The sequence below is a fragment of the Fusarium verticillioides genome, chromosome 1 (assembly GCF_000149555.1).
Source record: "Fusarium verticillioides 7600 chromosome 1, whole genome shotgun sequence".
Lineage (NCBI taxonomy): Eukaryota > Fungi > Ascomycota > Sordariomycetes > Hypocreales > Nectriaceae > Fusarium > Fusarium verticillioides.
This window is the reverse complement of record NC_031675.1, coordinates 2,984,030-2,997,117: the sequence shown is the minus strand read 5'-3', so window position 1 is coordinate 2,997,117 and position 13,088 is coordinate 2,984,030. Positions and strand designations below refer to the sequence as shown.

Here is a 13,088-nt window from a genome sequence, read left to right as displayed (position 1 = left end):
CTCGGTCCCTCTCCACCAATGCCCGTGGTTATTCCTCAACGCTCGGAGCGTTTGACAGCTCGATCTCAGTGGCGTCTTAGTTGACTTTGGATTAGCATTTGCTGTAAGTGGTCAGAAGATGATTTGATCTGATACCAAGGATCCCTTTGCCCATTGGGGGGGTCGTTCAACGCCAAGCAACTGTCACCGACTGTATTGTATTACTCCCTCTCCTCTGAGTCTAGAATGATAAGCCCACCTCCAGCCCCTTCTCACACGACCTCGACGTTATCTACTACCTTGTTTCTCTTTCTGCTGATTTGATTAATTGATTGTTGCGCACATGCAGTCCATCAAACTTGGCTGCCCCCATTTCGGCTCTTAACTTAAACATCGCATGTCAACTTATATATCAGCACATATCCACTCATCGCGACCACTACATCACTGTCCTTTCTAACTCCACTGCCTTCTTGGTGGCGATATGCCGACCATCTCACTACGACTATCAGGACGATCAAGATATCATCAAACCGATACATCGCCTCAAATACAACCACCTTTTTACACACCTTGAGTCGTTCGCTAAAGCACTGTGACCCTGACGAACCCCACGAACCAGCGTCCTCCGCCGACAAACCGCTTACTTACAACATATACCTCCCACTCACCTCCCACATCCGCATACGCCTACGCTTACAACTCCGACAACAATCCCCAGCGGAGGGCCAGCTCCAGTCATCCCACAGTTCGGGATCGACCAAGCGTGAGCTCGGCCCGCGCACAGCGCGCAGGCTCAAGCGCAAGAATGGCGCCTCACGATGTCGAGCGCGGGAGCATCAGCAAGATGAAGGAGGAGTCGCTCGCCCCTGGGAGTTCTTTTAGTATGCGCGAACCCGAGTACGGTGATATTTCCCCGCCTTCTTATTGGGACCGGTTCGTCGATGGGTTTAGGCGCGATCAGAGATCGAGTTTGTTCACGAATGATCCGTTGGGGCAGCATGAGGGATCCGGAAGGGTGCATGATGGAGCGCATTACTACGATATCCAGAGTGCCATGTTGAAGACGGCAAACTCAGGCCTTGCGAGAGAGTTGAAAGGAAGACATTTGCAAATGATTGCAATTGGAGGCTCCATTGGTGAGTACATTTATGGTGGCCACAGCATTCCTCGATGGAGAAAACTAAGACGTAGACATAGGTACTGGGCTTTTTGTCGCATCGGGAAGAGCTTTGGCAGACGGAGGTCCAGCATCGATCTTGCTGGCTTTTACAATCGTGGGTGCCATGCTCTTTTGTACATGTCAAGCGCTGGGTGAGCTTGCAGTCATCTTCCCAATTGCTGGATCATTCTCATCGTGGGCGACTCGGTTCATCGATCCGTCTTGGGGATTCGCAATGGGGTGGAAGTGAGTGTTCTTCTTTTGCTGCTGGCCCGGCCTCATATACTGACTTACACAGCTACGCGATGCAATGGCTCATCGTGTTACCGCTCGAGATCATCGCCGCATCACTAACCCTCTCTTACTGGGACGAGAGTCTTACACGCGCCATTTTCGTCTCTGTGTTCCTAGTCGTCATCATAGTCATCAATATGTTTGGCGTCAAAGGCTACGGTGAAGCCGAATTCATCTTTTCCATCATCAAGGTCATTGCTGTTATAGGCTTCATGTAAGTGTTTTCAACTACATGTTCTCAGCCGTTGCAGGATTAACATTCCACTCAGCCTTCTCGGCATCGTTCTCAACTGTGGCGGAACGCCAGATAGCGGGTACATTGGCGGCCGCTATTGGCAAAACCCTGGTGCTTTTAACAACGGCTTTAAAGGAATGTGCAATGTGTTTGTTACAGCTGCTTTCTCTTTTGCTGGCACTGAGCTTATTGGCCTTGCTGCCGCCGAAACAGCGAATCCGCGAAAATCGCTGCCAACGGCTTTGAAGCAGGTGTTCTGGAGGATCACGCTTTTCTATATCGTTGCCTTGACATTAGTAGGGCTCCTCGTTCCACATACTGACCCTCGGCTCGTGGGCGGTAACAGCGATGCGGATGCATCAGCCTCACCTTTTGTGATAGCCATCGAAGAAGCCGGCATTCAGGTTTTACCATCTGTCATGAACGCGGTCATCCTTACTGCCGTCCTGTCCGTCGGTAACTCTGCCGTCTTCGGTTCCTCGCGTACCCTTGCCGCTCTTGCAAACCTTCGGCAGGCTCCCAAGATCGTCGGCTACGTCGACCGCAAAGGCCGACCACTCGTCGCTATTGCGATCGCAAGTGCGTTCGGCCTCATTGCTTTCCTTGCAGATCTGCCCGAACAAGGAGCTGTCCTTGACTGGCTCATGGCCATCTCAGGCTTATCAACCATCTTTACATGGGGCTCTATTTGCGTGTGTCATATCCGTTTTCGCCATGCGTGGGCTGCCCGTGGCCGCTCTGTCTCCGAGTTACCCTTCCAATCCCAGGTCGGCGTTGTGGGTTCTTGGGTTGGTATCACACTGAACGTTCTTGTCATCATAGCGCAATTCTGGGTCGGCGCCTTTCCCATCGGCTGGCAAGAATTAACAAGCGCCCAGGTCGCGCAGAATTTCTTCCATAAATGGGTTGGCGCACCCTGCGTTTTGGCCTTTTATATATTCCACAAGCTTTATTTCCGGACTACATTTGTGAGAATACGAGATATGGACGTTGACACTGGACGTCGGGACTTTAACGTCCCTATCCTTGTCGCCCAGGAACGAGAGGAACGAGAAGGATGGCCCCGATGGAAGAGATATTATAAGTTCATGTGCTGAGCCATGAGAATTATGACGAAATAAGAAGAGGCGTTGGATATATATATATATATCATTGTGAATTTGGTAATTACCCAGGTTAGTATGGAGTTGAACTGGATGTGCTCAGAGCGCAGGATTCGTTACTTATGACCACCCACTATACTACATTCATATTTGCGCTTGTAATGCTGTGTTTTTGCACATCCGTTTCGAGCCAATTCCGTACCGCTGCGAAGTTGTGCTGGCGTCACACAATCAATAACAAGCCACGGCATCAATTAATATCAATCACTGAAAGACACTCGCATACCGCGTATGGTAAGTTTCAGAAAGTGTTATAGCAATGGTATCTAATTCGAGTCCCTCATATGTTTATACGTCGTTTTGTGAACACGCCCGCATCTGATCGTTCACTTCCTGCCAAATAATTTATCTTCGGCAGCCAACCTACTTAAGCGTGGCCCTAAAATAAGCAAATAAGAAAGATTAAGGTAAAGGCAAAAGAAAAAGATAAAAGACGAGGCTTCGAGTGCTATGATGATTTTTCAGGCGGTGTTCTTAAGGCGGAAAGTGATGAAGCCTCATGAATCATAACTCGTGCGTTTGCATGCAGGTATGCACACAACATAAGCGAAGACTGTAGGAACAGGACAGGGTGCACATTTGGGTCTATTTAAGTCTGGGTGTTCTCCCTAGCAAAGCACTCTTCTCCTCTAAAAGTCCCAGAAGTCCTTCTTGGAGGGTGCGTTCTGTCGTGTGGGAAGAGGCTGCTCGTCCAGTTCACCGTAGAGCCAATCTCGGTTGGTACCCTTTCGACCACCCATGCCGTCGCCTGCAATGTTGATCTTGTGCTTATCTGTGTTCTCTCTGACTTCGTTGGTGGGCGCGGTGCTAGATCCTGGTGTTCGGGTAGGAATCGATTTGGTGGCTGTTGCTTGACCGCCAGATGTCTCACTCGTCTCGTTGTAGAGCCAGTCTCGGTTGGTACCCTTCTTACCGCCCATGCCATCGCCTGCAATGCTGATCTTGTGCTTATCGGTGTTCTCCTTGATTTCACTGGTAGGTGCAGCGTTGGATCCCGGTGTTCTTGTAGGGATAGGTTTGTTGGTCTTTGAGTCACCAGCTGTCTCGCTAGTCTCATTGTAGAGCCAGTCCCGCTCAGTACCCTTCTTGCCGCCCATGCCGTCGCCTGCAATGTGAATTTTGGCACTCTTGGTCAAAGGGACGCCCGACGCAACAACATTGGGTTGCTTGCGGGTGGGAATCGACTCAAGGACATCTTGAGTCTCTCCATAGAGCCAGTCCCGGTTGGTGCCCTTTCGTCCTCCCATACCATCACCGGCGATGTTGATCTTGTGGCTATCGGTGTTCTCGGTTGGTCGGTTTTCCTTCTGGGCGGCAGGAGACCTGTCGTATGTGTCCCAGTTGTGTTGCATCATTTGGACAGCTTTTTGGTGGCCTTCAGGGACACGATCTTGGGGGTGGGCTGGTGACTTGTCACTGATATCGAAATGGTGGTCAAAATCTTTCCCACGGTCTTTCACGTTGGTGATGTTGCCTAAAGCGCGTTCGTTTTGTCCTACGTCCTCCTTGTCAAACAATTGATTCTTATAAAGCCCTAGGCCCTCGTTATGAGCATAGCCCGGGGGATGGGAACCGGGGCGCGGTTGCTGGGGCACTCTCTCACTGTCGTCAAGTAGCTCGAAGTGTGCGTCGGCATCGCGTCTAGGCTTGGCAGCCGGGTGGCCTGGCGTCTCATCCACAGCATCCTTGTCAGTGTCCCAGTGGCGAACATCCTGGGTGCGCATAGTTCTGGAGGGCTTCACTTTCTGTGGCGTCACGAAATCCTGGAAAGACCATTGGCTGTCGTGCTTGGACTTTGGTCTTTCATCAAAGGATTGGCCCGGCTTGGGGGCGTCCTGAGGGTCACTACCATCGGCAAAGTCGAAATGAGAGTACTTCTTTGGGTTAGGGCGGATATATCGCTTGTTCTTGGGCTGAGGCTGCTCCTCCGGCTGCTCGACATGCTCTTGACCGTCGAAAATTCGCGAAGGCTGGAAGTTCTTACCCTGGCCACGCTTGGAAGGAGACATATTTCGACGGCCAGAGCTGGGTGAAGTGGGTTCGTCACCCAAGATCTCGGTGAAAGACCGCTGTCGAGGGCGGCTAGTGCCAGCGTAAGGAGATACAACACTGGCGGGCTCCGCTTCAATTTCATCTCGAGGACCAAACAGCCTCAAGGATGCATGGGGGTCGCGGAGGGCATTAGTGGAATTAGTTCGGTTTCGCGCAACGGTCTCGTTGTGGCTGGGGGCGACAGGGGCACCAGTGCCAGCCGTTCTGATGCAAGACTGGATAAATGCGATCTGCTCTCGGCTATCTCTAATGGGCCAGTTGCGGCCAGACTTTCCAATTACTTCAACTTGCTTGAGAAGCGAGCCCTGGTCCCATTGAAGTCGAATCTGGAGGATTTTGCCAGCTTCATCGAAGGTCACAAAGTGAGTCTGTGGGGAGCAGTTAATGCTTGGTTCGTGTTGGCGCGAGGCAGAAAAGAGCACTCTAAGCAGAGAAGCAACGTACAACGGGGAGGTAAACATCACGGGCAGACAAAAAATTGTCATCAAGGCCAGGGAGATAAGGACCGCCTCCAGTTTGAAAGCCGAGACCTGTGTCAACTTCTAAAACAATGACGTTTTGTCCATCAACAATATTGAACACTTCCTCCTTCTTCTTTGCGACCTGCTTCTGGAGCGCATTCAGATGTTTGATGATCTCAGTAGGACCAGAAAAGGTCGTAGTCGTGGTAACGTAGTGCAGCGCAGCTGTATCGGCCAGCAGAGACGAGCTGGGGGCAGCAAGAAACTGCTTATAAGCGGCCGCCATGTTGATGACGAAGTTGCGACTTATGCAGGGTAAGGAACGTTGTTGGTGTCTCAAACGAGTTGTCGGCAGAAGAAGTAAACACAAAGAGCCACGGATCGGGGCGGCCGAGGCAGAAGAACACGACGGCGAAGACAACGATGATGCAAGAAACAAGTTGCGAAAGTTTGAGTTGGGGAGAAGGAGAATTAAAGTGAAGGGAGGATGGAAAACACGAATTCAAAACAAGCACGTGGAGTTGCAAGTGAAGGTGGGATTGGGATCTTAACTTAGTGTGAGAGTCAGGGGTTCAAAGGGACCTGCCTATTGGTGCTGCGACTAACGGCCCCCTACCTTACCTTGGACTTTAGTTCCCCTCATCTCCCTAGCCAAGCATGATGAAATCTAGGGATTTCCTCATGATGGCGCAGTCAAGAAGCTAACGTTTCTAATCTTGGTTGGATCTGAGGGGAAAGTTGAAATGAAAGGGATTATGGCCCTGGCTAGGAATGATGCACTTACACGACGCCTGTTTGTTTATGCCAGCCATAGGCTGCCGCTCTCATCCCGATTGTATATAACGAAACGGACGGTACCCAGAATGTTTGTTGGAGTAACAGATTAGTACCCAGTCGCAATTCGTTGTCTGCTGATAGAGAAATCTTGAGTTTCGCTGTGGCTTCAGGAACGCAATTGTGAGTAGTCCCTGAAGATACTCGATACTCGATAGTCGATTTACCACTACCTACCTCCTCAGTTAGGTTAGTTACTCACCCACAAAGGAGTGACTTCAACCCCTTAGAACTTTAAATCGAGGTTCGCGACATTCAAGCAAATCTGCCAAGTTGGACCATAATAGGCCACTCTTCATCTTTCCGTTTGTTTATGCTTGTTGGTTTCGTTTGCATAGGTAGACTAGGGGAGAAAAGAAAACTCGGGACCTTGACCTAAGCGATAAAAACAGTTAGGTAAATCTTGCCTAAGCTTATGGCACTCTTTGCTAAATTTATTTTCACACCCTGTACCAGCGTCCAATGTTTTCTTGCTTCATGAGAGTAGGCCATGTCGTGAAAGGATTAATAGCCCAGGCTAGCCCAGGTACGGACCCATTTGCCCTCGAGTCCCACTTGTTGACGGGATGAACATCAAGGTCAGGTTGACTCTTATCACAAATCTCAATAACTTTGAAGCTAGTGCCATTATATGCTGATGACCGCTCTCATTACGACTCGGTGGCGAAATATCACTGTATTGGAATCACATCAATGCATCGATAATGTATGCTTACTATGCTTGCACCCGCCTCTGCTCCGACTTGAGTCTACATCTCAAACGGGCATGGCTTTCATGTGAGACTAATGTACCGTACCTGAGAAATACGGAGCCCCGTGCCGAAACCAGGGGCCGCATCACCTCGCTACTCCACAACGTTTCAGCTCTTCTGATACACCTTTCCTATCTAGGAATATCTGGTTATTGCTATCAAAGGCAATGGCCCGTGGTAGAGCTGGCTCACTCTAATGGTGTACCGTAATGTTGATCACAAAACCATTGGCCATGAAATATATGGCGTGGAAGATGTGGCTTGGTAGCACTTGTTTTACCTACCTCAAATATACTTATAACTCAGCTTTACGAACGTCACGGATTGGATGCTGCTGTCAAATTGGCACCTTCTTGAGCCTGCACCTATCCATAAGGAGTGTGTTTTCAGAAGCATCATGGGCTAAGTAGATAATATAGAGGCTGACGTATGCTATAATGTCTGATACTCACGAATTCATAGTGCAATTCAGTAAAAGGGACAAAGTAACGCCTCATGTGTGATGCCGAGAGTTTCGCCTTCACATCAAACATGATGGTTCGATCTCGGCGTGTTCGCCATTGCACAATACATATAAATCACTGGAATTTCATATCATCAAAGTCATCATTTGAATGCTTAGTTTGCTCTAGGTAGTTCAAGATTATTCACTGATCATCCATGTCAAGAATGCGATCTTCCAAACATGGCATTTAGACAGGTATGTACTGGTAGCGCCACTCCATGCATTCCAGCACTGTTGAAGTGAAAAAAAGGAGGAACGAATAATGTTAGCTACATGGACAGGCGATACGGGGATCTCTATCAGCAGATTGTACTTGCGAATCATTTCCTTACAGCACATACCTAGGTAGGCAAGGTAGGTAGGTACTTTAGATAATCTTATCTTCATCAGAGCATCAGCCTTCACCAAGAGACTGACGAGGGGAGCAACGTTAGTGTGGCGAAGCTCGACGCCACACCAACCGGGCGAAACAGCTGCCGCCTCATTGCTGACGTGCCTCGTAACCTTAACTCGTAAGGAGCAAAGTGTCCTACCTCTGATAAACTTCATCAACACGTTTCAGACACGACTTGCAATCGATACTTCGGAGCCAGCCACTTCTCTGTTGCACGAATTCTAACGAAATTGCCAGATCCTCGCACCTTCCGGCTGTGTTTGCTTCTTCATGATATCTTTACTGCAAGCTCAGCCGCAATGATGAGGTCCTCAGCTTGGGCCGCACTCTCATGGCGCGCCCTCATATTCTCTCTGTTATGGACAGCTGTGGCAGCAAAGCAGGACAAGCCGACGGTCGACGCTTCCGTCGCGAGGCATCCTCCTCTCAACCTGAATTACTTTGAGGATAGTGACGTCGTTGTCTTCCAAGATATCGAGGAGAGAAACATCTGGAGGTCCGAAGATGCAGGCAAAACATGGGCCCAAGTCCCTGACATCCCTGACCGAAGCGCAACCTTCCTGTACCTTCACCCCTTCGATTCCAATTCTGCTTTTGTTCTCACGAAAGATCGGAAGCACTACAAAACCGAAGACCGTGGCAAAAGCTGGAGTGAATTCAGCAGCGGCACGATGCCGAGTGCTTTCCAACCCGATACTCTTGTCTTCCACGCTGGCGACCCGAAGCGCATCATTTTCAACGGCATGAACTGCGATGGAATCTTTTGCGACGAGGAAACAACATATACAATTGATGGTTTCAAGACTGTGCAGCAGCTGCGTCCCAGCACCTCAGGTTGCTGGTGGGCCAAGACAAACCGAGAGTTCACAACTGGTGATGCTGAGCTGGACAAGACCAGAATTCTTTGCATCGTTACCGACCCTCTGAGTCTCTTCAAAACAAGCCAGAAGTTGTGCGTTTCGGATAACTTCTTTGCCAAGGGCAGTGGGGGAAAATTCGACGAATTCGAGCCAAGTTTGGACGGTCACCGCGATGTAACTGGCGTCGTTAGCATTGCAGCCGTCAAGAGCTTTATTCTTCTTGCCTCGTCATCCACTGGCAGTGATGAGATGACTCTCTTCGTTACCAGTGATGCTCAATTCTGGCACCGAGCCATGTTCCCCACAGACGACAGCCATGACCATTCCCACAAGATTAACCAGGAAGCTTACACGGTCCTCGAAAGCACCAACTACAGCATTCAAGTTGACGTGATGACTTCTCACCCGTCCACCCCTATGGGTGTCATCTTCACCAGCAACTCGAACGGTACATACTTTACAGAGAACATCCCGTACACCAATCGCAATGTCAAGGGCCACGTCGATTTCGAGAAAATCAGCGGAATTCAAGGTATCTTCCTGGTCAACACGGTCGAAAACGGCAAGGATGTTGATGCAAAGAATGCAAAGAAAGCTGTGGTGACACAGATTACATTCGACGATGGAAGAACCTTTGAGCCAGTCAAAGCTGGACAAGACCGCATTCACCTACATTCAATGACAGACATTGACAATATCGGGCGCATCTTCTCGAGCCCGGCCCCTGGTCTTGTTATGGGCAATGGAAACACGGGCGCCGCACTCGGCGAGTTCGAGAGTTCCAATCTTTATGTTTCTGACAACGCTGGCGTGTCATGGAAAAAGGCGCTTGAGGGCCCTCACAAATATGAGTTTGGTGACACAGGCGGTATCTTGGTCGCTGCCAGAGATTCTCTCAAGGAGGACGTCGATAAGATTTCCTTCTCTTTTGACTATGGAGAAAACTGGGAGTCCGCCCCGCTCCCTGATGGCTTGAAGGTGAGGCCTGTTATTCTGACAACTACTCAGGATTCGACGAGTCTCAAGTTTCTGCTTGTTGGTGAGAAGGACAGAACTTTTCACATGATTGCCATTAATTTTGAGGGCATGGAGAAGCGCACTTGCGAGAGTAAGGACATGGAGTCATGGTATGCACGTGTTGACGACAAGGGAGCGCCAACTTGCATCATGGGTCACAAGCAGACATACAACCGCCGCAAGAAATCGGCAGATTGCTTTCTCAAGGCCGATTTCCGTGACCCTGAACCCGTCATAGAGAACTGCGAGTGTACCGATGCCGACTTTGAATGCGACTACAACTTTCAGAGGGACCCCGATGACAACAAGGTCTGTAAGAAGGTTGGGCCAGTTCCTATTCCAGAAGGCTCTTGCAAGGGCAAGGATGAGACTTTCAAGGGATCGTCCGGGTGGCGCCTTATTCCAGGAAATACATGTACTCGAAAGAGTGGCTCTCAGAAGGATGACCCAGTTGAACGCAAGTGCTCCGATGGCGGCAGTTCCGGTGGCGGTTCAACGCCTGGTACTCCGGCCAGTGGTGAAATTTCGCTCAAGACCAATGAGTTCGCGGACATCAAAGGCAAGGACATGCAGAAATTTTACCTCATGGGTCTCGAATCTGAGAGCCCTACCAGCGAAGTTGTTATTGCTCGACCCATTGGTGATAGGCTACCTGACGGTAAAGTCGAAGTGGAAAACAAGCTATGGATCACAGCTGATCATGGCAAAACTTGGAAGCGCATTCTTGAAGAGGAGAATATCTTGGCCCTGATCCCTCATACCTACTTCAGGGAAGTCGTCTTCTTCCATACAGATTCTGAAAAGGTCATCTATACCATTGACCGCGGTCATAGCTTTCACAGCTTCAAGACGCCATTTTCTGATCCAGGTGCCGCAATGAGTTTCCATCCAGACAAGAAGGACTGGATGATCTGGATCGGAAAGCGATGTGGTGACGTTGCGGGTAGCAAGGATTGTTACCCTGAAGCCTCAATCTCAACTGATCGTGGTGACAACTGGAAGACTCTGCAACGCTACGCGACCAAGTGCGAGTTCACAGGAAACTCTGCCTTCAAGTTCCGCGCTCAGAAACAAATCGTCTGTCTCGTCCACAAGGACGAGAATGCTGACAACCACAAAACCATTGTCACAATTGAGGACTTCTCTGAGGACGACAGGATTATCCATAACGGTACGGTTGCGGCGTTTGCGACTATGAATGAGTTCATCCTCGCCACGGATGAGGTTATTGAGGATGGCAAGGAGAGCGCCGGCCTGCAAGCCATTGCTAGTATGGACGGAAAGCATTTTGAGGCAGCCCAATTTCCGCGCAACTTTCACGATTCTCACTCGTCATTGTACACCGTTCTTGACAGCTCCAACCACGCCGTCAACCTATTTGTCGCCACTGATCTTTCTGAAGGCCGACGCCGTGGCTCAATAATCAAGAGTAATTCTAACGGTACCACATATGTCCTCAGTGCATCCAACGTCAACTCAGACGAACTGGGTTACGTGGATTTTGAAAAAGTCGCGGGTCTTGAGGGCGTCACCCTTATCAATTCTGTTTCAAACCCTGATGACAAGAACGGAAAGAAGGTGATCCAGACAAAGATTTCGCACAACGATGGCGCCGAATGGGGTTTCCTCCCCCCTCCATCAAAGGGTGCAGATGGCAAGTCTTATCCATGCAGCTCCTCAGGTGATAGCAAATGCGCTCTTCATCTACATCACTACACAGAGCGAGAGAATAAGGGCAGAACTTTCTCAGCAAGCACTGCCGTTGGCCTGATCTTTGGCTATGGAAACGTTGGACCAAGCCTTGGAGATGTCAAGGATGCCGATACGTTCATGTCAGCTGATGGCGGAATCAACTGGAAGAGCGTCAAGAAGGGTGTATGGACATGGCAATACGGTGATCAGGGCTCGATCATTGTGCTCGCACAGCGTGCTACCCAGACGAACAAGATCAAGTCAAATATTGTCTCTTACTCAACCGACGAGGGCAATACTTGGACTGACTACAAGTTCACCGACAAGGAGGTAACCATTCAAGACTTGACATCTGTCCATAGTGGAACTTCACGAAACTTCTTGGTGTGGTACCAGACAGATGACAAGAAACTCTTCGCTGCCAACCTAGATTTTACAGGACTCACAAATCAGCCATGCAAGTACTCCGATGATCCTTCTTCAGATTACGATCTCTGGTCTCCTAAGCATCCCCTCCAAAACGACGACTGCCTTTTCGGACATAAGGCCAAGTATCTGCGAAAGAAGACGGATCGCAAGTGCTACAATCAGGCAAGCATGTCGCGATTGCGAGAATACGAAAACTGCGAGTGTACCCGGCGAGATTTTGAATGGTAAGTATTACAGTTGAACATCCCTGTGAATATAAACTAATCATTCTCAGTGCATATAATTTCGAACTAGACAACCATGGACAATGCAGTCTGGTTCCGGATCATGATGCCATCTCGGGCGAGGAGTGGTGTAAGCAACATCCCAATGAGACTTCGTACTTCGACCCTACAGGTTATCGTCGCATCCCCTTGACCACCTGCGAAGGTGGCCAAGAGCTGGACAAGACCTCCACAGAGCACGCCTGTGCAGGACACGAGGAGGATTTTGCACGCAAGCGTGGCACTTCAGGCTGGGCTATTTTCTTTGCTATCATCATCCCCATCGGACTGGCAGCCGCTTTTGGCTGGTATGCTTGGCGCAACTGGAGCGGCAAATTTGGACAGATCCGACTGGGTGATAACAGTGCAACCTTTGACAGCGAGCAGCCTTGGATCAAGTATCCCGTTATTGCCATTTCAGCGCTGGCAGCTGTTGTTGCTGCCCTGCCACTTGTCTTGACCTCCATATGGCGATCCGCCACTGGAGTCTACGAGCGCGTATCAAACCGAAGCAGGGGAGGCAACTGGTCAAGACGATATACCACACGCGATAGCTTCGCCCGAGGGCGTGGTGACTATTCCATGGTCGACGACGACGAGGGTGAGCTACTTGGTGAGGAGAGCGACGAAGAGGTTTGAGCAGAAGAACGTACGAGCTACGACGTGAACCAGGACTGTACTATGATATGGTGTCTTATTGGGAGAACTTTTTTTGCGGAAAAGATGAATGCGATGGAATGATAGGAGCGTTTTGGTAAACAGAGAGGACTGGTAGTATAGCATGAGAAACAGAACAGAAAGTCAGACATACATGGTATAATTATCACTTTGAATGTGCCATGACTCCGTAACTCACTGCACGCGGAAGAATGAGACATACTTATCGTCGGATAGGGTATGATCTTACTCATCATACTCCAGCTCTCATCCCTTGAACATCGTGCTGACAGTCATCATTCAGCTCAAACATGCCAGCTAAGACTTGCATGAACTATC

The 13,088-nt window shown here is 49.7% G+C and overlaps 3 protein-coding genes across 3 annotated transcripts; 2 read left to right on the top strand and 1 right to left on the bottom strand.

The window, feature by feature from the left end:
- Positions 1 to 223: 223 nt before the first annotated feature.
- FVEG_01077 (AAT family amino acid transporter) lies at positions 224 to 3,116 on the top strand. Its single transcript, XM_018887868.1, has 4 exons — positions 224 to 1,118; positions 1,180 to 1,387; positions 1,440 to 1,649; positions 1,705 to 3,116. Exons 1-4 carry the CDS (start codon positions 788 to 790, stop codon positions 2,765 to 2,767), a joined length of 1,812 nt encoding a protein of 603 aa, XP_018743678.1. The 5' UTR covers positions 224 to 787; the 3' UTR covers positions 2,768 to 3,116.
- On the bottom strand, positions 2,989 to 5,833 carry FVEG_01078 (hypothetical protein). The gene is made up of 2 exons (XM_018887869.1): positions 5,330 to 5,833; positions 2,989 to 5,253 (listed from the first exon to the last, which is right to left on the bottom strand). Exons 1-2 carry the CDS (start codon positions 5,630 to 5,632, stop codon positions 3,463 to 3,465), a joined length of 2,094 nt encoding a protein of 697 aa, XP_018743679.1. The 5' UTR covers positions 5,633 to 5,833; the 3' UTR covers positions 2,989 to 3,462.
- A 2,089-nt stretch (positions 5,834 to 7,922) lies between these two features.
- FVEG_01079 (hypothetical protein) lies at positions 7,923 to 12,929 on the top strand. The gene is made up of 2 exons (XM_018887870.1): positions 7,923 to 12,053; positions 12,104 to 12,929. The coding sequence occupies exons 1-2, from the start codon at positions 8,131 to 8,133 to the stop codon at positions 12,729 to 12,731; spliced, it is 4,551 nt and encodes a 1,516-aa protein (XP_018743680.1). The 5' UTR covers positions 7,923 to 8,130; the 3' UTR covers positions 12,732 to 12,929.
- Positions 12,930 to 13,088: the final 159 nt, after the last annotated feature.